The sequence below is a fragment of the Lemur catta genome, chromosome 22, assembly GCF_020740605.2.
Source record: "Lemur catta isolate mLemCat1 chromosome 22, mLemCat1.pri, whole genome shotgun sequence".
In the NCBI taxonomy this organism is placed as follows: Eukaryota; Metazoa; Chordata; class Mammalia; order Primates; family Lemuridae; genus Lemur; species Lemur catta.
Window position 1 is genome coordinate 26,437,672 of NC_059149.1, and position 22,508 is coordinate 26,460,179.

Consider the following 22,508-nt stretch of genomic DNA (forward strand, 5'->3'; position numbering starts at 1 on the left):
CTCACTCTGTTGCCCGGGTTAGAGTGTCGTGGCGTCAGCCTAGCTCACAGCAACCTCAAACTCCTGGGCTCAAGTGATCCTCCTGCCTCAGCCTCCCAAGTAGCTGGGATTACAGGCATGTGCCACCATGCCTGGCTAATTTTTTCTATATATATATTTTTGGTTATCTGGCTAATTTCTTTCTATTTTTAGTAGAGACGGGGTCTCGCTCTTGCTCAGGCTGGTCTCGAACTCCTGAGCTCAAATGATCCGCCCGCCTCGGCCTCCCAGAGTGCTAGGATTACAGGCGTGAGCCACCGCGCCCAGCCTGAAAGGTTTTTTTTCATTTATGTATTCTGAGATACGTAAGCACTGAAATGATCACCTCGCTGATGGTTTCGAAAAACTCCAGGAAAGGACAAGGGAATCACTTTTTATCTGATCTTCTCGAGTCATGCTGCACTCACCTCTCCTTCATGATGTTTTACAATCTGCAACTCAAAGAACTCTTCTTCCTCTTCCCCCGTCAGGGTAGCATCCCACCCACCAGCTTCTGGGTCATCGAGATTATCCTGAGAGCTGAAATCATCAGCTAAAAGCAAAGACGTTCCAGTAAATGCTGAGATCGTTTTAAAGGATAACCCTCCCAGCTAAATCTCCATGTGCTTATTAAAATTCTTCTGCTTCAAATTTCATTTGCTTTTTGCTCTGAAATCTTCACGACACTGATGATAACCATTCAAAAGTTCACAGATCTTAGAGACAGAAAGTGCCTCAAGAAATTATCTTGTCCAGTCGACCACATTTATGCCTTATTTTACATGGAAAGCAAATGAAGCCAGGATACCTAAGAGGTTATCCAATGTCCGCTCATAAATGTCAATGATAGGATTATAACCCGAATTCCACCTTTTAGCACACTGAAGAAATGAGAAATAAGCAAGAATGATTCCAGTTAAGTTGAACAAAAGGATCCACCAGCTCCAGGCGCCAGAAACTGAGTGTTGTACCACAGCCCTGCCAGCTCCCTGCCACCTTAGCCTGTGAGCTGGCACCAAAGTGCCTTTTCTGGTACGTGGGTGTGGCAGAGCCAAGAACGTGCGTGAGGCTGACCAAAGTCCTGATCATCTCTGCGGATATCCAGACTAACTGGTCTTCCTTATTTCTTTCCCACTTTCTCACGCACCCCCCACAACATACATGAGTCCCTCACCCATCTAGGAAGCCCAACACAGGAACAGGCCAGAGCCACCCTCAGTCCCCAAGCTTCAAGGGAACAACAAGTCAGGACAGGCTCTTACAGCAGTGCAGTAAGGAAGCAGCTCCCACCGGGCCGGACAGCGGTGGCAGTGCTCAGTGTTACCCTCTAACTCTGCACGTTTGTGAAAATCTTCCATACAACTAAGCTAAGTAGCACACGATGCTAATATATATAACTCACTGTCAGCGCAGTGGAAGAAAACCACTGAGGACATCCAAGCGTGTCTATTCAGGAGAGGTAATTTTAATACACAGTTCTCCTGCAGATGTTGTAGGAATATAACTGCTGACTTTTAACTTATTTTTAGCTCCTTAATCTACCTTTCCATTTTCTATTTTTCTTCCTACAGGCAGAATAGATGTAAAATGCATCCAGACCCAAAACATTTCACACGGGGGAGGGGATGAGAAAAATGACAGTTACTGTAAAAAAAAAAAAAAAAAAAAGGCAATGCAGAGATGCCTGGCACCAGAACTCATGGAGAAGGCTGAGAAATTTACTAGCTAATGCTAAGACAACACAAGAAGAAAACATGCCACATAAGTATCGCTAGTTATTAGTCCTTTCCAGAGGGACAGCTTTCCCCAGGAATTAAAGCAAATACTTTAAGTGCAGGAAACATTACTACCATCCTGACCTGTTGGGAGAACAGAGCTCCCACAGCACCGTGGGTCGTGCATGACGAAGCAGCATTCCCTTTACTGTTACAAAAATACGACTCTTAAACAGTTCAGTCTCCGTCAAGGACCAGAGTACGTGGGCACACGTAAGATTGACTCTAATCTTAGGCAGACACAACTGCCTGGTGACATACTTGGTTTGAATCTAAGTGTCACGTGGGCACTAACTTGTCAGAGGTCCGTCTTCAGAACACACCTCCTCACTTACCATTTAAGTCAAGGAATACAACAGGAATGTGGGTTTCCATCCCGGGCACTGGCGTCCTATAACAGGAAGAGCAAATGGGGTCTCAAGTCACGCACAGCTTCTCAGTCACATGCACCTTAAGACGCAGCCTTGACAAGCGCTCAGAGCCATTACAGGACGGTAATGACCTTGGCCATTGGTTCCAACGTCGGAGATGCCACGGTAGCTGTAGCTGCTGCGTCACATGCTCTGACTCTAGACTCAGTCTCACAAGACACACCTGCCTGTTTACAGTGAAGTTCCCTTGTTTAAACCTCCTTTCTTATAAAATGATACACTTAAGGGCTCCCTATGGCTTAATTTACTACTTTCAATTTCTACACAGTGGCACAGGACATTTGCTGACATTACAGTTTAAGCCAGCACCAAAACCAAAAATGCGTGGAGATGCAATTTTCTTATGACCGAATGGTCTTTTAAGGGAATGACCCAAGTAATTAACATATTAACTATTTTTTCAATGCTAAGTGCAGTGGTACTAAATATTGATTTAGGTTCTCAGAAATCTTAATGACTTTGGCCAATAACAATATTATTTAATAAAACAGTTGTAGGCTATAGTTATTCTACTCGTGAAAGTAATTTAACAGTTTCTTTAGTTCAAACAACTTTTCCCCACATGCCACTACAAATCTTCCAATAATTGCGGCACATGCAAGATTCACCCTGAGAGCAGGTGGCTTAGTGAGCATCCAGAGCTCCCAAAGTCACCCTGGAGGGTTCATACCATTCTGCTGGGGCCCCCGGAATCCCGCTGCCAGCAGAGGGGACCATCACCGCGTTCCTTTCCTCAGTCAGGGTCAGCCGCATCTCTAGAAGTTGTGCTTCGCGGTCAGCATCATCCTCTGTTTTATCTAGAACATTAGGAATTAGGCTGAGCAAGCTCACTTGCTGATTATATGTTTGTCCTGAGTACAGACTAGGTGTGCCTGTATTTCAGTTATTGGTTGATGAGTGCTCACAGCAACAAAAAACTAGCTCAAAGCTAGAGGGGTCAGGTGGGCTCTTGCAGAGGGGCCACCTCAGTTCATGGGAGACCCACAGTGGGACAGCACAGGAGTGACTTGGTCCAGCGTCAGACAACTTGAACACTTTGAACAAGAAATAGTGACACCTTCCTTCAAGTTATTTTTGAGGGACAGTGTTTGTTTTGTGCACTGTATTTTCTCTTTCTTTGTTGTTGGGTGGGGAGATCAGAGGTGTCTACACCAAGACATTATTACAACAGGATTAATGTTCCCTTGAAAAGACATGACGCAAACAAGGAGTAACACTCATGTGCTCTTGTCCCCATTTCTGATGTGCTCACCTGGCTCTAACTTATGTGGCTACACAAATGGGGATTAATTAATTATGCACTGATTTGGGGGAGAGGGAAATACTCGAATTGTATTCCCTACCATGTTTACTGACAAGCTTTTGTAGCTGTTGATCCAGGTACTCCTGACGTTTCGTTAACGCATTTAGCCATTTTCTACGAAGTCTCTCTAAATCTCGATCCTGGAAGAAAATAAGGGGAATCACATTCCATACAACGTCAAGATAACGTATCTGGAACTGGTGCTCCATAAGCTGTGAGAATGTAAAGCATTCTGCAATAATTGTTTCATTGCCACCCCCAGTTAACTCCACCCCCAATTCGAGATAGCCACTCTCAGAGTCCAAAGCATTATTTTCTAGAGTGAGACTGTTTCTGAAAGGGCATCCCTGGTATCCAGAACCAGCGGTATTTCTAATGGCTCAGGGGTAGAACTGCAAGTACTTGAAACAAAAATCTTCTACAAGGTCTGTTTGCTGGAAAGAAATCACAAATAGTTCTCACTAGTCTTCAAATTGATATATACCTTAGAGCAATCAGAAGAACGCCTCAAATTTCACAGCTATTGCTTTCTACATGTCTCGCTAGGCTCTTGAGGATAACATGGAAATGCTTCTCTCCTCTCCCTTGGTTTTGTGCATTTTGGGGACAAGTGGTGGGGGAGAGGGGGTAGGGTTGTCATCAACAGACTAACAGCTCTGCCAGCCAACACCTGCATGCACGCCGCTGCCCCCTCATTTCCTTTCCTAACGAGGTTAGGAGATGGGGTAGGTCCGCGGAATGCTGCAGATGCCGTGTCTGGACTTCACCAGGGCACTTACCCAAATAGCCTCTGACATTCTTGTGGACAAGATGGGGAAACGTGCAACACATCTACTCGAGTGAAACCACAGAGGACTCAAATATCATGTCCAAAGAACAGTGATTAACATCAGCTTAGAAGAGGTCTCTGTGGTGGGGCCACGGGACTCTGCCCTGCGCCCCAGCTGATGCACTGTTTTTATCAGCGAGACTCATAGGAAGGCAGACGTTTCTATCAAATTAGAATGATGCAAAACCAGGAGAGTGACTACACAGGATGACATAATCAGGCTCCAAAGAGCCCTGACAGTCCTAAGCGATGACTAACAAGATGAAACTTCACAGACATAAACAAAACCTTGCAGGAGGTTAGAAAAAGAAAAGGGGAAAAAAAATTTTAAATCGCAAACCCTGTATGATTCCAGGAAGTGGGGAAAGAATGTTTGCCTTCAAGTCTGCAAAATTCCCCGGGCTTGACTGAAGCTGGGAATGAGACCACTGGGACAGGGGCGGTGGGCGGGTGACTCCCCCCGAGGAGAGGAAAAGTCCAGGGAAGAGAACCCGGAGGAATGGTCCTTCAGGAAATCCGGAGGGGGCTCCGAGTTCCAAAGAGTCACAGATGATTTCCTACTCGTGACACATCTTACTTCCTGGTTTAGGAAACAATACTCATTGCTCCCTATTCTGTTTTACTTTTTTTAAAAAGGCAGTATTTGAATGAATATGAATTAATTATTAAGTGACAGTATGGCAAGATCCAGGAATGTGTAATTATGTACTTGAACCAAGCTTGTTTGATGAGCTTAACAGGTGCGAAATTACCTGGTAGCTGTCCATGTCCTCCTCTTCCTCCTAAAAGAAAAAAAGATATTATGTAGAACCAAAATAATTATTTATCCAAAAGTCAGGCTATGCTAAACCACCTGAATCTTTCCCCACAGTTTATATTTTCTAATTTAATTAACATACCATTTCGCCTTGCACCTATCCTCACCCTGAGTTTTACAGTTGTCAGGAAGTTAAAGTAAAACCTTGAGTTTCTCATAGCAAAGTGAAGAACACTCATTTGACCTTTTCGGCCACCGGTACAATGTTTTCCCCGCTGGGTTTATAGTCCCACTCACCAGGGAAAATCAAACACCTGCTGGCAGACAGTTTTTACAAGCCAGTAGGGGGTTTCTGCAGAAGGGTGGGGTGTGTTGAGGTTAATCACCGTTAGGCACTGTGGGGTCTGTGGAGGCTGAGACGTTTTAACCCTCAGCTTGCCGTGCACACCAGGGCAAAAAATCATTCATGGTCTGGTGCAGTGATTCCAAAAAAAAATGCAATACATTAAAAAAAAAAAAAAAAAAAGGAAAACAGATATACTGAAAGAACTGATCACAGGAGGCAGTTTTCACTTAGGTTTCAAAAGACTCTCTGGTCCGGTTCTGTCTTTCAACAAGAAGGTAACAGGCACAGAAACTTACATGGAAGGTCTCGTGGGTTCTGGGGGACCTGAGCGGTCGAACTTTGATGCATCCGATGCCAACAGACAATATACATTCTTCCATCAGTGGTAACGTCCCGGATTCCTGCACGGACTTCACTTCCACTTGAACCCGCCGGGACTGCCCCTGGATCACACACAATTTTAAGAGTCTTAAATTCAGTTTCTTGATTTCCAAAAAAATTGGTTTAGAGAGCCCCCTACAGGCTGATGTTGAGGAAAACATTTAACTTTGGAGACACCATCTCACGGTATCTTGTAATGTTAAGGACTAAAACGCAAATTAAACTAATCAGAAAAAATTATTTTCCCTTTACCCAAGCTGAAAAACAGAATAAATGTATGGTTTTCATATTTTTCAATAAAAAGCAGCACTAAAAGAAAACATTCTAACAAAGGAAAGCCAAATAGCTGGCCAATGAAGTTCTACCTACTGATAATTAAACAAATACAAATTACAATAAGCATGATACACCTTTATTTTCACTTCCTAAACCAATAATAATCTTTTAAAAGGGCAATTTACAATACTGCTCTATGTTTATGAAATAAGCAATTTCATACACTGTAGGTGGGGATTTAAATTGGTGCAAGCTTTCTGCAGGGCAATGGGACTTAAAACAAAAGTGTCCTTTGACCCAGCAATTCAAATTCTAGGGATCTGTTCCAATCATGCATATATATAAAGAATCTTAAAGCACTGTTAAGAATAAAAAATTAGATAAAAAATTAAATGAAAATTAATAACTTTAGGCCAGGCTTGGTGGCTCACGCCTATAATCCTAGCACTTTTGGAGGCTGAAGCGGGAGGATCTCTTCAGGCCAGGAGTTTGAGACCATCCTGAGCAAGAGTGAGACCTGGTCACAAAAAAACACAAAATTAGACGGCCATGGTAGCACACACCTGTAGTCCTGTCAGTTAAATAGCTAGGATCTCCAGCTCTTCTAGGGCCAAGGGTGCCCTGCTTTGAGCAATTGCCCCACCTGGGAAGAAGAAGGGCGGGCACTCCATTCTGGTGTTTTCCCGCCTTTAATCCTATCCCAAGCAACTGCTACACCTGGGGGGGGGGGGGGGGCTGCTTTAGCCATCTGGGAATTCTCCAGTCTGGGCATAATAGGATTTGGAAAGTGACCTAGAGTAACCCAAGGCTAATTATTATGTATTAGCTTAAATCTACATTGTAGTTCATTCCCCTGCCGCCCCCACGTAGGGCTTTCAGAGAAGGAGCTCACAGATACGACCTCGAGAACACCTGTTAATCATCTGGTAACATCCCACACCTCCCGAAAGCCCTTCCCCCAGAACAGGCCAATAAAAGGAAATAACTCGAGAATTCCCAGAGAGTCAGTAAGTCAGTCTGCTCATGGAGACAGACCCGTCTTGTTTTATAATAAAAAGCTACTTGTGTGAAACTGCTTCCTGCTTGTGGTCACTCTGTTGTGCTGGCCCTGCTTGTGATTTTTTTTTCCAAGTACGAGGCCAAAGAACTAAGATAATAGTCTGCCAAAAGGTTGGACCTGACACTGGTGTGTCTGTTCATTCTTTGGCTAAGAGCACACCAAGAACAGAGAGCAGACTGCCACCCTGACAGTCCCAGCTACTCGGGAGGCTGAGGCAGGAGGATCACTTCAGCCTAGGAGTTTGAGGTTGCTGTGAGCTATGATGATACCACTGCACTCTAGCCCAGGTGACAGAGTGAGACCCTGTCTCAAAAAAAAATAAAAAAGTATATTGATAACTTTAAACTGTGATATGTATAATGAAACACTATATAGTTAAAATACTGCTGTAGAAAAACATGACATATTAAAGAGAAAATTACCAAAGTCAATTATACAGTATGATCTCCTTTAAAAAATAAGCAATCAGAGTTAGAAGAAAGATTATTGGAATCACTGCCCTAATCCCAAAATAAAAATAATTTTAAACCAAACTGGAAAATGAAGAACTGATCAGAAAGAAGCTATTCCTTCTTAAACATGTTTTCAGAATAAATACTATGTGACTTGGTACATATACAATGAAGTAATATTTTAAAAGAGAATTCCCAGTATTCCCAAATTACTGACTTCAAAGCTGGCTTATAAACTTTAGGAATGTAAAATAGCATTTGAAAAATGGAATTTGAATATTCAATTTCAAGTCAATTTCTCTTCCCCTCCTCCATCAGATTTTAGTTCCCACGAGCTTTGCATAATCAAGAAAATCAACTTAGGCAATCACTGACCCTATCAAGCTACATTTGAATGGATGGGATACAGATGTCTTCTGATTTAATATTTCTCAAGGACTATGCATAAGATGTTTTGTGGGAAAAGTCCCTCAGAAAACATTAATAGTCTAAAATAGTTTTGTCATTTCGGTTAGCTACCTTTTGTTAATTTTGCCTCAGGCATGAAAGGACCTATTGTGAACGTGTGTCTAAAAGTGAAGGGTGAAGTATGACGTACTTTAAGGAAGGTTCATGATCAGGAGAGGGAAGATAAGGAGAAAAAGGACCCATCTGGCTTACTGCTCCATAGAAAAGCTTTGAAAAGTATATACTTCAACTATCAGACTTAACTTCCAGTAACTGCTGATATTTGACCCCATTTGTTCCTACACAAACAGCAATTTTCATATAGCTAAACCTAAACAGTCCTCTGTTGCTTTCCTGTTCAAGAACAATACATCCCAATTTTCAAACGTATTACACTCCAATGAGCCTGGCATTCAAAGGCCATGTGAACGAGCTGTTACAGCGTCTGCAACCTCGTCTTCCTACACGTGATTTTCTACCCAAATGGACCTAAATTTCAGCCTCTGTGTATTGTCATTTATAGAGGAAAAACCTTTCCAGACCTTGCATGATTTTTCTGGCATCCAAGTGAAGATGCATACCCTTCAAAAAACCCTTTCCTGATAAACCCAATATTTTCTTTGAACATTTTTAGTAACAGGTGTCAGAAGTATGATAAATACTCAAATATCCAGTTTACACTAAACCATAGAAAATTATCTGGTCTTGCCTTCTAGTAGATGAATTTCTACGGCATCCAAGAAGATATATATACTTTTTAACACATGCCCAGAAAAAGATGTTCTTCACACCCTTAAGAATTCTATTTTATGTACATATCACATGCTTTAATTTAAACTAATCTCCTATTGCTTTTAGTTCCTTGCCTATACGTAAATGCATTTGCTAAAGTTCATTTGCTGGGGTTAGAGAACAAGCATTTATCATCCTGCTCCTAAAACATTCACAAATGTAAATATTTAAGCAAACGTTCTCTTTCCTTTCATCTTTTTTCATATTTTGCTTTGAATGCTTTCTACATTCATTTTAGAGCTACTCTAATATTTTCCTATTGTTTTAAAAGTATAGGAATTCTTATAGGATACAAGAGTCTACTAAACACTGGAGTAATATAAAGTATAGCAAAAAGAATATATCAATTCCTATGTACAAATTAACACCCCCCCCCCCATTGTCAGCATGGCAGACTCTGACAGGTCATAATGTGCCTGGGTTAGTTCAGGGACTGTGCCTACTTATTTCTCTGCAGCACGGATCCTAGCATGTGTTCATTATCTACCAGCTGCAGTTTAATACCTCCCATGGCTCAAGCACTAAGCTCTAAATACACATCTCTCTTCATCCTCACACTAATCCTATGAAGCTGGTGTTACCATCATCTCCATGTGACAGGTGACGGGGAGAGGCCATTGAACTTGCTCTCGGATCTACAGGTAGGACACAGGAGAGCCACAGTTGAGCCCGAGCCCGTTAGACTGTTGCTTATTCTCTTTGCCATGTCACATGGCTTCTCCTCGTCTTCACAGATGTTCTAATGCTACTTGATATGTTTGTTTTATGTCCTACAAGTCAACTCTAAGTTTTCCTTTACACCTTATCTGTTTCTTACCTAGCCCTAACAGAAACTGATTTTAAAATATTATAAATAGCAGTACTTGTGACAACGAAAGAAAATACACATGAAGTAAGAGACAATTTTAACATAAGAAATGGACTTGGCCAGTCTAGATTTCATAATCAGTTTTGCTGCTAAAAAGAAGCCAGTAAGCTTTCTGGCACCAGAGAACCTAATATGAATGTTCACAGTCGTGTTACCTGCCGGAGCTGGAAGATTCCTCCTGTTGGCACGTCCTTTGCAGCAATCACTTCTACAGGGCAGTATTCACCGTTCTCATTCTGTTCCAGGATTTGAACCCAGAATTCCAATTTCCTGGTGACTTCACTCCACCTAGGAAATAGTTGAAGTTCTTGGAAAATCACACATTTCAATTTCAATACAGTCAGCTTAGGACGCTATGCCTGAGAATTAACAACGAAAATGACCTCCAGACAGAGTAACTCAGTGGAGTGACCTGTACTCCAACATGTAACATCAAAGTACATACTGGCAAATATAATGAACAGCAAAGTTAAACTAAGCATCGGAACTAGAAATGGCTCCTTTATTTTATTAAAAAGATAATGACAAATCTATTTCCAAGTGATTATTCAAAAACTGGGACATTTAATCAGAGGCGCAGAAGCAAGTGCAGGGACTGTCTTGTCAGGCACAGATAAAGGTAGTGTCACACACGCATCAGCGACTCGCCAGGTATCTTTTCTCAGGTCAATGAGAAAATCAGGGAAAAAAAAGTCCCACTTTCTAATTTAGAACTTGCTAAAACTCTCTCAGTGCAGAAAAAGTAAAAATAAATTCTGGTTCTCATCTCTAAGTAGATGAAAAGTACACACGCGATTTCCATCATTTCCTTTTAACTCTTCCTACTAAGTCAACAAACAAGCCCACCTCTCTCCATCTCACACAGAACTGCGAGCGGAAGACAAAGTAACGTGAACCCCAGAGTAGATCCTGACCCACCCTCGCCACAGCGGATCAGAGGCAATTCATAATGGTAAGTGACCACTCTCCGAAATTCATTTCGCTGTTTCTTCTTAGATAGTTACACATTCAATCTCCCTCTCTTATCCCACACAGTCCCCTGCCCTACGGGAGTGTAACTGTGTGATCAATGCCAGGGAGACACCACCAGCCATCCCCGGAACGCTGACAACACTCAGGAAATTAGTGGCAATTTTTAAAAATTATAAATGGGATCAGATGAACACCTAGAATTCACCTGTCCCGAAGACTCCGTGTTTTTGCCTGGATGATTCCCAAGTCCCACAGGGCCGGGTTTCTCCGAGGGTCGTTCATTTTATGTCCGTATACTTCAATCGCCAACGCTCCTTCTGAGAGATGCTCGATGAAGTCTTCAGTGATGTTAACAGAGAACTCCTGAAACACAACAGCTAATTACATAACAGCAAGTACTTTCTGGTAATCCTGTGATGATCTATACCAGACACCACATACTTAATTATATCCTGGGGAAGAGAAACAGAAAACAGAATGTTTTAGTTATAGAGCAGTCATCTCACACCCATAATGAGGGCTCAGATGGCCTAAGGTTTTTGACTTTAAAAATAATTGTACTTCTGAACTTTTAAAACTCTTCACCTTGAAAGTCTAGTATGTGAGACCAGTATTGTATTCTATTTTGTTAGCAATATTTTGGGAGTTATGTTTAAAAGCATAATTATATTAAGTATACAGCAATGATCCATACTGTCTTGGTAGAAAAGTTATCACATGCAATAAGGTAGCAGTGGGTTTAAAAAAGATTTTTCTTGCTTTTTAGGAAGTTAACTGTCTCTAATAATAGGAGAGAAAGGCAATAATGATCATTAATGCAAAAAAAAGACTTAATTTTTAAAACTTCTCCCAACCTGTCCATCTTTATAAGATAGCATTCCACGACGAGGATTTAGCTCTAAAACCATTTATTAAAGAAAATCATGGAATCTCCTGTCTCTGTTGGTGTCTTCTCCTCTCTCCCTCTCTCTTTAATGCACTGCAGGTATTTCTTTGATTTAAACAGACTTGAAAGAGGCATCTCTCTTGAAAAACATGAGATGGCTCAAGTGTGGTGCAGGAGCAAAAAAGATTCTGAAACAGGACAGTCCAGATTCTGCTGGTCACTAGCCGTGGGCAAACTGACCTCTCTGAACTGGTTTTACAGCTGAAAGAAAATTTCTCCAGTCATCTCATACAAAACAGATTTCTTTTGGAGAAGAGTATGCACAGATACATAGACAAATTGTATTTGTTTTTCACACAAAAGCTAACTTTTCATCGAGGAGGAGTTAGGTGCATGCACACCTTAGTTTGTGACTCAATCCCTACTCTAAGAAACTCCGAGATATATATTGGCACAATCACTCAAAGGAATATGGTTTATTTTTCTGTCTTGTGTCTACATGAGCAATTTAGGCGTTGACCTAGTCTGGAAAACCAACTCACGTTGCAATGATCAAAGACGACCATGCAGTGAGGCTCCTTGCTGACGGGGGAGGAGGAGGAGGTGTCCACTTCAGGCGCCACGATCAGAGGCTCCTGCTCATCCCAGAAGCTGTACTTGCAGAACACAAAGTGGGACAGATGCTGTGGCAACCCGGTGGCCTGGAGGATTTTAACCTGAAGGAAAAAGAAGGTTCGGTTTGTTCTGAAATCTGAAGGTTCCAAGAAGCACTTTGAGTCAGTTATGGGTTCCAGCCCTGACTGTCACTAACTACGTTTACATTGGCCAAATCCTGTTCACTCGGACACTGTATTTCTGCCATCTGTGAAATGGTGATACAACGGTTATATGCAGTGAGAGGCCTGACCCGGGGTGACAATGACCTTGACTATACAGGCGGATGTTTTAAAGCATTTAAAGACTGATGAAGAGCATTTAAATAACATAATAATCATCGTCAATTCAAAAGAAAAAGTTCTCAAACATTAACACCATCCAATGATAGGAATTTGTCTAACCATGGATATGTCGTAACAAGAGAAGACTGTTAAGTACAATCAGTGAAGAACAAAATGAGTGCATGTGCCAAGAGACAACAAATATTCAGGAAAGGGCAAAACATTTCATATTTAAAAGTATAAAGAACAACGAGGTTCTTAAGTATAAAGAGAACAAGGTTCTGTACTGCAGCATTTTTGGGGAGAACTTTAAAAGCATCAGGAACATGTAATTGGAAGATCTGGAGGAGAGAACAAAGAAAACTGAAGACAGTTGATGTTTACCATCCTCTGCACCAACACTGCTGAATGCCTTCCCTGTGCACATTCAGTGGGGACAGGAGTATCCGGACTAGAGGAGTTCAGAGTTTTGTGATACGAACTACAATTAGAAATATGTGTCTAATCAGACCCAAATGTTCCAAAAAGAAATGCTTCTAATAGATTTTAAAGGAGCCAAATATTCCTAATATTTCTTTTGGTAGACAGCATTGGGTTGATTTTTAATTTGGAATTACTGTGATAAGTTGTGATATCCTAAAATTCCTCCAACTACAAAGAAAACTAAATCCGAAAGTTAATTAAGTTAAACTAAATTCTGATTTAATAACTGATTAAACCAATTTTCACACGACTGAGCATTAACCATAAATCACATTCTTTCCCTGGTCACTTTCTGCATGTTGCATGGTTCAATCCACATCCAGTAAATATATTTAATGAAAATAAATTTGAACATATGACATAAGGTCATGCAGCATTTCACCAACTACAAATACAACCTTAACATTTCAGGAAGCATTAAGAAAGACACAGGAAGTCACGCAAAGCAGGTGGCTTTATTTTCTTCCATACCAGGCACGTAACGGTTGAGCAATGAATGAGAACTCCCATTATAATTCATTTTTTCCTGTGATGTCAACAAGAGTTTGCAACATCTCGACAGCAATTCCCTGACAGGCCACGAAAGATAGATTGGCTGACACATTTAATTCCTCCAAACCAAACTGAGCAATCAGCATTCTGCGATTAATTTTTTATGAAATTTATAAAGCCACCATTTTTTTCATTAAGTGTTTTAAGATGTTTGTTATATTACTTAAGGTGAGGTAATGTGGTATTTGGGAAGATCACAAGATTTTGCAGTTAGATCTAAATAAAAATCCCTGCCACTTATTAGCTCGTGTGCTGGCACAAATTCCTTAAATTCGTCTTCTTAGGCTTAGATTTCTCCTAGGCAAAATGGGAATCCTAATAGCTACCTTACTACACTGGAGTGAGACTGACCACACCAATGAAATGACATGAACGAGAGCCATACCAGGTGCCGAGCAGACATTCAACATGTCAAAACATACAACATTCGTACTGAATCCCATCTGAAAGCCATTTTTTTCAGTAGAAATTAATCTCAATTTTAATGTTAAATTAATAAGAGACAAGATTTAAGATACTGAACTCTCCTCTACAGGCAACAACTCAGGGATGAGACCGCCAGGAATGAGGAGTGCCTAGAACATAGAACATAGGTTGTCTGGAGTTTTTAATTTTTTGCATACAAAAGCTAAAATCACCACAAGGTGTCAGAATACCACAGACTTCAATTTGCAGCTGTTCCAGACAATCCTCAACATCACCCCACTTTGACGACTTCTAAAACGCAGCCGGGACTCACCATGCAGACCAGTTTGTTCTCCTGGGCCTCCTTCTCAAAGGAGACCTCCGCGGCCTCCTCGCCCCCTGCCAGCCTCTCCCCGACGTCACCACTGATGCGCATCACCTCCACGTGCAGCCGACCCGCCACCTGCAGCAACGGGGAAGGCAGAAACTGGTCCAGACCTGGTTCGTGCTCCCTGGAGATGACCTCTCTGCTGTTTCAGAGTCAAGTCGTGAGGTTAATGGCATAGGAGGACCTAGAAGCCCAGTTTCTAGCATTTACTCTCCCCAGTAAGTACCTGGAGTAACCACCACAAAGCCCTGTGGAAACACAAGGTATCAATAATACACATACATGTCATCTGTCGTCACTGATAGAAAACGGCAACAACAATCTACCGTCACCGCCCTACTGTTTCTGGAACTGTCCTCTGCAGGAAATGACGCAGGAAGAGACCAACCTCTCCTTTCTGGTTGACAATAGGGACGGCATACTGTAACTTGACATCGTAGAAAAGGGACTCGAGGAAGACGTTGGCCACCCCAATGAGACTGTGGTTTTCCTGCTCATCGTAGAACGGGTCGGCACGCTTGAAGTAAGACCGTATTACCTGTTAGGAGAGTCGGAACACAAGACTGTAGAAAAACCGCTTAAATGCATTCGACCTACTGCTTTTTGATGCACTCTAAGGCATTAAACTTCACTTTCATCATCCCAACTCTTGTAATCTTCAGAATTTTTTTCTAAAATACAGGAAAAATTTCAGAAAAAAATTCTAGATTTTTTATTAAAAAAATAAAGTTTTTGCTGAAGTCCAGCACTGATCAGTCACATGTACAGGCTTCCCCATTCCCACGCGGAACAGCACTCAGCAACCTGCACCCGACAGCACAAGCCCGGTAACAGGGCATTACTTTCAGCACTTCCTCTCCTTTCCTTCGAAATCTTGCCACGAAATAAAGAAAGAACATATATTAACTAGAAAAGGAAGGAGAGTGTACTAAACTGTACTTCATTTTTCCTTTAGGGAAGAGGGTCATTCGTATCTGTTCTATTTGTTCCTACCAAACCGTAGGATACACGGCTGCTAATAAAAGGTGAGCCCCTCAGAGCAGAGTGGCAGGCTTTTTTTGTATTTTTCTTTGTTGTTTTATGTTTCAGTGGAAATAGAGGAATTTAGTAAGAAAAATGAGAAAATTTTTAAGCAAAAATGTCACCTAAGACATCATTTTTATGGATGACAATCTGGAAAAATAAACATTTTTACAAAACAAAAGCCTAAGGAAATAACTTTACAGAAATAGGACCAGCAGTATTGAAATCATGTAAAAACATATATAACACATATTTCTATTTTAAATACATGCAAGTACATGGCTGACGTAAATGAGCAAACCTGCAACTTGAGGAGAGAGAGCCAGTACGTAGGTCTACGGCACCTACTGGAGGATCAAAGCTCCTTCAAAAAAAGGTCCTTAACAGTGTAAATATTAAAGTCCCACTGATGTTCAATTTAAAAACATACACTGTAGGTTTATTATATGCCAGGTTAAAGGGGCTGAGAAATGGGAAGGGAGGAGGCCTGGCCTCTGCCCTAAGGTGGTTCCCACAGCAGCACGGGACACACGCACAAAGCAGAGAACTCTGCTAGAAATCCAAAACACAAAAATGAGAAGGAAAAAGAAGATAATCAGGCTATTAAAATGCCTTATTTGCTAAACAATTTAAAGGGTTAAAATAAATTTTGCTCTAGGTATCATATTACAATTTTGGAAAAAGAGCAGTTGTCCCCTGGAATGGCTTGGCTCATTCCAGGTTGGTACTTCTGTGACTACCGGTTAAATGACTTTTAAAAAATAACTTACGGGGGTATCTTCTTCACACTCTTTCCACTCCTGATAAAGGTCTCTCATATCCAATAACCTGTTGTCCAGTTTTTCCAAAGACCAGATCTGCTTCCCTTTTCCTTTTCTTCTCACCTGGATTGCAGGTTCACTGAGAAGAGAACCTCGCTGCAAAGACAGCAAGAGTGACAATAAGGCCGGCTACCCATGCAGGAGGTCAGAGCAGAACATTCCAGACCCATCAGTCAAATGTCGGCAAACCAAAACTCAAACAGTGATCATTCTTTAATCTGTTGATTACTTAAGTGTAAGCTTACATTTAAATTCTGACTGCAGCTGGATATAAATTTAAATTTAAGACCCAAAAGGCTAGACCATGTTTAATGGAAAGTCAAAATAAAAATGTCTTACCGGGCTATCATACGACCACAGAGTACCAAGGACAGAGAGAATCCTAAGCACCAGATGGCAAAGGAAAGTCTGCGGGTGTTTGGGGAGGAAACTATCTTTTACCTTTCAAAAGTGCAAATTTTTAATTTTTTTTTGAATGGTTGGTATCTTTGTAGAGTACAAAACATGAAATGCTTAAAAGAATAAACTGAAAAGTATCCCATTTACTCATTTTAAAGCAACAAATGATACCAGTTTCCAAATATACGTAGTTTGAACTCATTAAACGAGCACACAGCTAGACAGAGGTAGTGGCCGTGCAACACCGTGAAAGCACTAAATGCCGTGGAATTGGTCACTTTCAAATAATGTTACATTATGCAAATTTCACCTAAAAATAGCATGCATGAAAGTTTTTCCAGCTTATAAAAACAATGCACTTTCAATGTAGAAAAATTTAGACTCTTTTAAAGCCATGAAGTAGGAAAACCATGCCCCTATGCATCTCCTCCAGAGAGATCTATCAGTTATTTAATCAATTTATATTTACTGGCTTAATTTATCAACTGTTCTGCTATGTACACTTAGAAATTAAGAGAATCGTGAAACCACCAATGTTTCATTAACATCTTCTCTATAACCATTTCCAAGGAAACACAATATACATAATGTAAACAAAGATTTGAGAATTTTTTTGGAGACAGAGTCTCACTCTGTCGCACTGGGTAGAGTGCAGTGATGTCATCATAGCTCACTGCAACCTCAAACTCCTGGGCTCAGGTGATCCTCCTGCCTCAGCCTCCCGAGTGGCTGGGACTACAGGTGGGCACCACCACGTCTCTTTCTGAAAAGTTAGAACTTCTCAAATAATTTAAACAGATTTGAAGAAAGGGAGTTGAGTCAAGTGAAATGAATTGGTAGGGCCAGGGGAGGTGGACAGGATAGTCTCCCAGTGGATAAAACATATATGCACAAAGGCAGAGAATTAAAAGGAGATAAATTCTACTTGAGCAAGGAGGACAAAGGATCTAGACTCAGGGGTACAGACAGGGACCTGAGGGCAAACCCCGTGGGGCTTAAATCACACCCGGGAAACATAAGGCCATTTTATCCGACGAGATCTTTGTTTTAGCCAATGAGGGGCAACCTCACCTTCCTGTTGGCATCCAGGCTGGAGGCTGGAATCTGCAGGGTAACTTTATATTCTGTTCTTTTATCCAGTTCCTCTGCGATGTAACTAGCTTCTCGCACCAACAGGTTGGCTTTGACAATTTGTTCCCTCAGCCTCATCAGGCTGTTATTCAATGTTGCTTCTCTTTAAAAAAAAAAAAAAAAAAGCAGGGTGGAGGTAGGAAGGAGGTAACACAGAAAGTAGCGTGTCAGAAAACTGCACGGCAATAATATGTTAAGGGCAAAGGGTGAACCAAGCTTTCCAGCTGCCTGTGCACACAGGGGACATGTTACCAGTGCACACGCTTGTACGCGGCTGCACATAAGCACCGTATCACGCACTTACGCGGTAAGCTGCCCGCAGATAAGGGTAGGGCTTTGCAAACTTGACTGTGCACGCAAGTCACCTGGGGATCCTGAAACACTCAAGATTTTGACTCAATAGGTCTGGGGCGGGGGCCTGAAACCCTACAGGTCTATCAATCACAGGTGACAGGGACGCTGCCCGCCTGCAGACCAAACTTTGAACAGCATGAGGTTAGTGAAGTACAGTCTGCAACCACGGAATAGGCATTTTAATGCGACGCTAATTAGAGATCAAACTTGCAATTTGCATCTCATCAGCACCATGCTTTACCTACCTCAGCTAATCAGTCCAGATAACCAACTTTCTCTTTTTTCCTTTTTTTTTTTTTAAAGCGTCTACCCACGCTTCAGAACCTAAAGCATAATACAATGATAAAGTATATTTCTTTATTCAAACCCGAAAGCCATACAAACCTAACATGGGCAGCTTTAAATAAAGTAAGATAAATTGGCAATTCCTATTTTTTCAAAAATGAAAAAAAAAAAACAAAAAAACACAAAGTGGTTCTTGGCTGTAATGCTCTCTTTTTTTGTTTTTTAGAGAGAGGGTCTCACTGTCCCCCAGGCTGGAGTGCAGTGGTGTGATCACAGCTCACTGTAGCCTTGAACTCCTGGGCTCAAGTGATCCTCCTGCCTCAGCCTCCCAAAGCACTGGGATGACAGGTGTGGGCCACACGCCCAGCCATCATTCTCTTTTAATATAATGCTTTGCCATGAACCGTCTCAATGTTCCCATTCGGTACCTTCCCTCCAGCGTCAAAGGCGGCTAACGTGAGCTGTGCCGTGACCTCCTGTGTCGCCTACCTCTCCTCCGCCCACTGCCGCAGGCGCTGCTGGGCGCTGGGCGAGTGCAGGGAAAACCTGTCCCCGCTCCGGCAGTTCTGCTTCTCGGGAGACAGCCGCCTCCGGAGCTGCTCCAGCTCGTGTTCGTACATGAGCCTCTGGCGCTCCAGCGCAGACCGCTTTTCCTCTTCGTGCTGCTGTTCCAGGCTACTCAGTATTGACTGCATTGGATCTAAACACGATTGTTAAAAAAAAAGATAATGAACAAAAGGTAGGATACAGTAAACTTCAAATGCTGTTCTCTATGGTTATGCTGTTTGTCATCCTTACCGTACCACATAACTAACACCATTAAAGACAATCTGGAGTAAACTTCACTTTCCTTACTTCCAATTACTTACGTGGTTAACCTATCCTCAGCTGGATATTATCATATCTATGATATGTTTTACACATAACCTAAGATGTGGTCAATCCTCCGGGAATACTTTGTAATCATAAGCCAGTCAAGTTTCAAACCAGAGAAATTCTATCAATGAGAACAAAGTGAGTTGATTGTACATCGAGGCAGAAAGAAAGTCTTTATAAATAAACCCAAAGAGACAAAATAATACAAAGAACAACAACAGAAAGATTGTCTTTTCTGCTAACATTTAAAAGGTCCCCATCGTGAAAGTTTTTAGCACTCTACCAACTTTAAGAGATTCTCAAACGCACAACGGATTTCTCACCGTTACTGCCCAGGGCCTTCATGGTCACCTCCATCTGGGCATATTCGTAATTGAAGTTGATTTCGCTGGACACCTCGCTGGACGAGTCTCCATCCACATCCAGCTGCTCGGAACTGCTGTCGTTCTTCATGGAGCTGTCCTGGTCCTCATCCTCTCGCTCTGCTTTCTTTTTCTTTTTAGGCAAATTGAGTCTTGAGGGGGGAAAAAAAAGAGTATTATTTTTTAAAATCTAGATAGGCACTTATCCATTCCATTCATTAAATCCTGGCATTTGCTAGAAGCCAAGAGGATACCATGTAAGCACAAGGCAATTACTGTACTTGGGCAGTTTATTCTGCAGGAGAAGAACACTCCCAGGCTCACACGATTACAACAGAAAGCGTGACATCAGGCCACACGACTCTCGCAAGCCAGGTGCTAAGGAAAGTCGAAGTACCATTTTGCAGTAAACTAATGAAGGCAAGTAGAGAGGAAATCATTTGAGCCACGTCTTAAAGGATAAAGCAGAAAGTATGGGCAGAGGGAGCATCATGAGAAAAGATGTGAACATGGGAACGTTCATATTCCCTGGAGAAATTGAGTGAAACAACGGAGATACACAAAATTCGTACAAGTTGAAAGATAAAAGCTGGAAATCAACTTCATCCAAACTATGCAGGTTTGAACACTAAGGCAAGCAATTTACACTAGATTTAGTTTGGGAAGGAAAAAAATTCTCCATGCTCTTTGTACCCACCTCACTCTTCTCAATAACCAAAATACCAACCGGCCCCCAGCAAAGGACCCCTATTAGCTATAGGAAATGTCAGTGTGACATCTGAAGCACATTGACCACTGACAGGAAGAAGAGGAGACCAGGATTTTACTTTCATACAATATCTAGCCTGCCTGTCCCTGCCAGCACAACACCAGTTTGCTAGGAACCAACGTGTGCAGCCCAGGGAACAAACTTTCTTTCTCAATCTCTCCTGCAGCTAAGAGGTGAATCCTAGCAAAGCAGACAGAAGTGCAAGATTGTTCTGCTCCTTCTGACCAACAGAACAGTCAGGGCTGGCATGGCCACCATGGTCTCGCTTTCAATTCTTGTGCCTGAATGCCGCTCTGATGGCTGGACTGGCATGGCCATCTTTAGGCCACAGGGAAATGCCATGACAGTGACCAGACTATAGCCATGACATTTTTGAGAGGCTTAGCCCATATTAACAACCATCTTCTTTCAGATTTCTACTTCTGTCAGGGAAATAAACAATCTGTTTAAACCACTACGTCAAATTTGCCACTACTGGAGCTGAAAGCATTCCTACAAAGAAATACCAACTTTATTTTACAGATAAGGAAACTAAAATCACGACTATTTTTCAGAAAAAAATAAACAAATAAAAAGATGAACACGTCAGAAAAAAAATAATGAATTCTTATACTAGATGGCAAAACAATCATCTTCCAGTGGGAAATAAAAAGGAAAAAATGTGAAACCCAGTATTTTTCCTGAGTGTGCTGCTCATATATCCTTAGGGTTCAGACCAGATGTAAATAATGAACACCACGCATCTATAATATGCATGTATCAAATATATATACACAAAAATAGTGTATAATTTTTATTGTGTTTACTTTTAATATACATCTCTATTTCAGAGCATAACCTTCAATACTATCCCTCTTTATGGGACACGAACAACGTCATACCTGAAGAAATGGTTGTTCCCCCATAATATCCTGTCCCCGTGGTGCAGCTGTGTCAGGCTAGAGACAGGAGACCCATTTACAAACGTTCTGTAGGGAGAAGAGATCAAATGATTATAGCATCATTTCTTCTACTTTAATTTTCTAATACTATAAAGATCTAGTTACTAGGAAAAACAAAATAATTAATTCCCCAAAACAAAATCTGCCCTTGGTGAATTTTCATATTTGTATTTACTTCTTTGCTGATTTACCTAAAATGTTTATGGTACTAAGTACAAACATACGTCATTTTATTGTGCTTCACTTTACCGTACTTTGCAGTGTAGAGTGTCGTGGTGTCAGCTTAGCTCACGGCAACCTCAAACTCCTGGGCTCAAGCGATCCTCCTGCCTCAGCCTCCCATGTAGCTGGGACTACAGGCTCGTGCCATGATGGCTAATTTTTCTATTTTTAGTAGAGACGGGGTCTTGCTCTTGCTTAGGCTGGTCTCCAACTCCAAACCTCAAGTGATCCTCCCACCTTGGCCTCCCAGAGTGCTAGGATTACAGGCGTGAGCCACCCCACCCAGTCATAAACTCCACTTTTTACAAATTGAAGCTTTGTAGCTACCCTGTGTCGAACAAGTCTATTGGCACCATTTTTCCAACAGCATGTGTTCACTCTGTGTCTCTGTCACATTTTGGTAATTCTCACAATATGTCAAACTTTTTTTATTATATCTGTATGGTGATCTGTGATCAGTGACCTTTGATGCTACTATTGTAATTGTTTTGAGGTGCCCTGAACCACACCAGTATAAGATGGTGGACTTAATCAATAAATGTGGTGTGCTTTCTGACTGCTCCACTGCCGGCCACTCCATCCTCTCCTCCCGCTTCCCAGGCCTCCCTGTTCCCTGAGACACAACCGTATGGAAACCAGGCCAGTGAATAACTACAATAACTTCTAAGTGTTAGAGTGAAAGGAAGAGTCAGGCATGGCATTCGCAGTTAAGGTTCGGGAGGAAGGCATGCTGGAAGTCAAGACGGGCTGAAAGCTGGGCCCCTTCTGCCAAACAGCCGAGCTACGAATGCAAAGGAAAAGCTCTCGGGGGAAATCAACAGCGCTGCTTCGGTGAACATATGAATGATGAGAGAGTGAAGCAGCCGTATTGCTGATATGGAGAAAGTTCTTGTGGTCCGGACAGAAGGTCAAGGCAGCCACAGCATTCCCTCAAGCCAAAGCCTAACTCGGAGCAAGGTCCTAACT

General features: G+C 41.8%; 1 protein-coding gene across 2 annotated transcripts in view; it reads right to left on the reverse strand.

Annotated features, from left to right (window-relative positions):
• The window catches only part of KIF13B (kinesin family member 13B), a 139,741-nt gene that overhangs the window by 37,893 nt on the left and 79,340 nt on the right, over positions 1-22,508 (reverse strand). For both annotated transcript variants that reach the window (XM_045535586.1, XM_045535585.1), the window contains exons 15-30: positions 21,261-21,347; positions 19,572-19,762; positions 18,862-19,072; positions 17,674-17,836; positions 16,153-16,299; positions 14,748-14,897; positions 14,306-14,434; positions 12,136-12,309; positions 10,913-11,070; positions 9,891-10,023; positions 5,756-5,902; positions 5,109-5,138; positions 3,568-3,667; positions 2,895-3,021; positions 2,129-2,184; positions 447-571 (exon numbers count right to left, since the gene is read on the reverse strand). In XM_045535586.1, the coding sequence (XP_045391542.1) occupies positions 447-571; positions 2,129-2,184; positions 2,895-3,021; positions 3,568-3,667; positions 5,109-5,138; positions 5,756-5,902; positions 9,891-10,023; positions 10,913-11,070; positions 12,136-12,309; positions 14,306-14,434; positions 14,748-14,897; positions 16,153-16,299; positions 17,674-17,836; positions 18,862-19,072; positions 19,572-19,762; positions 21,261-21,347 (2,128 nt within the window). The remainder of the gene's footprint in view (positions 1-446; positions 572-2,128; positions 2,185-2,894; positions 3,022-3,567; positions 3,668-5,108; positions 5,139-5,755; positions 5,903-9,890; positions 10,024-10,912; positions 11,071-12,135; positions 12,310-14,305; positions 14,435-14,747; positions 14,898-16,152; positions 16,300-17,673; positions 17,837-18,861; positions 19,073-19,571; positions 19,763-21,260; positions 21,348-22,508) is intronic.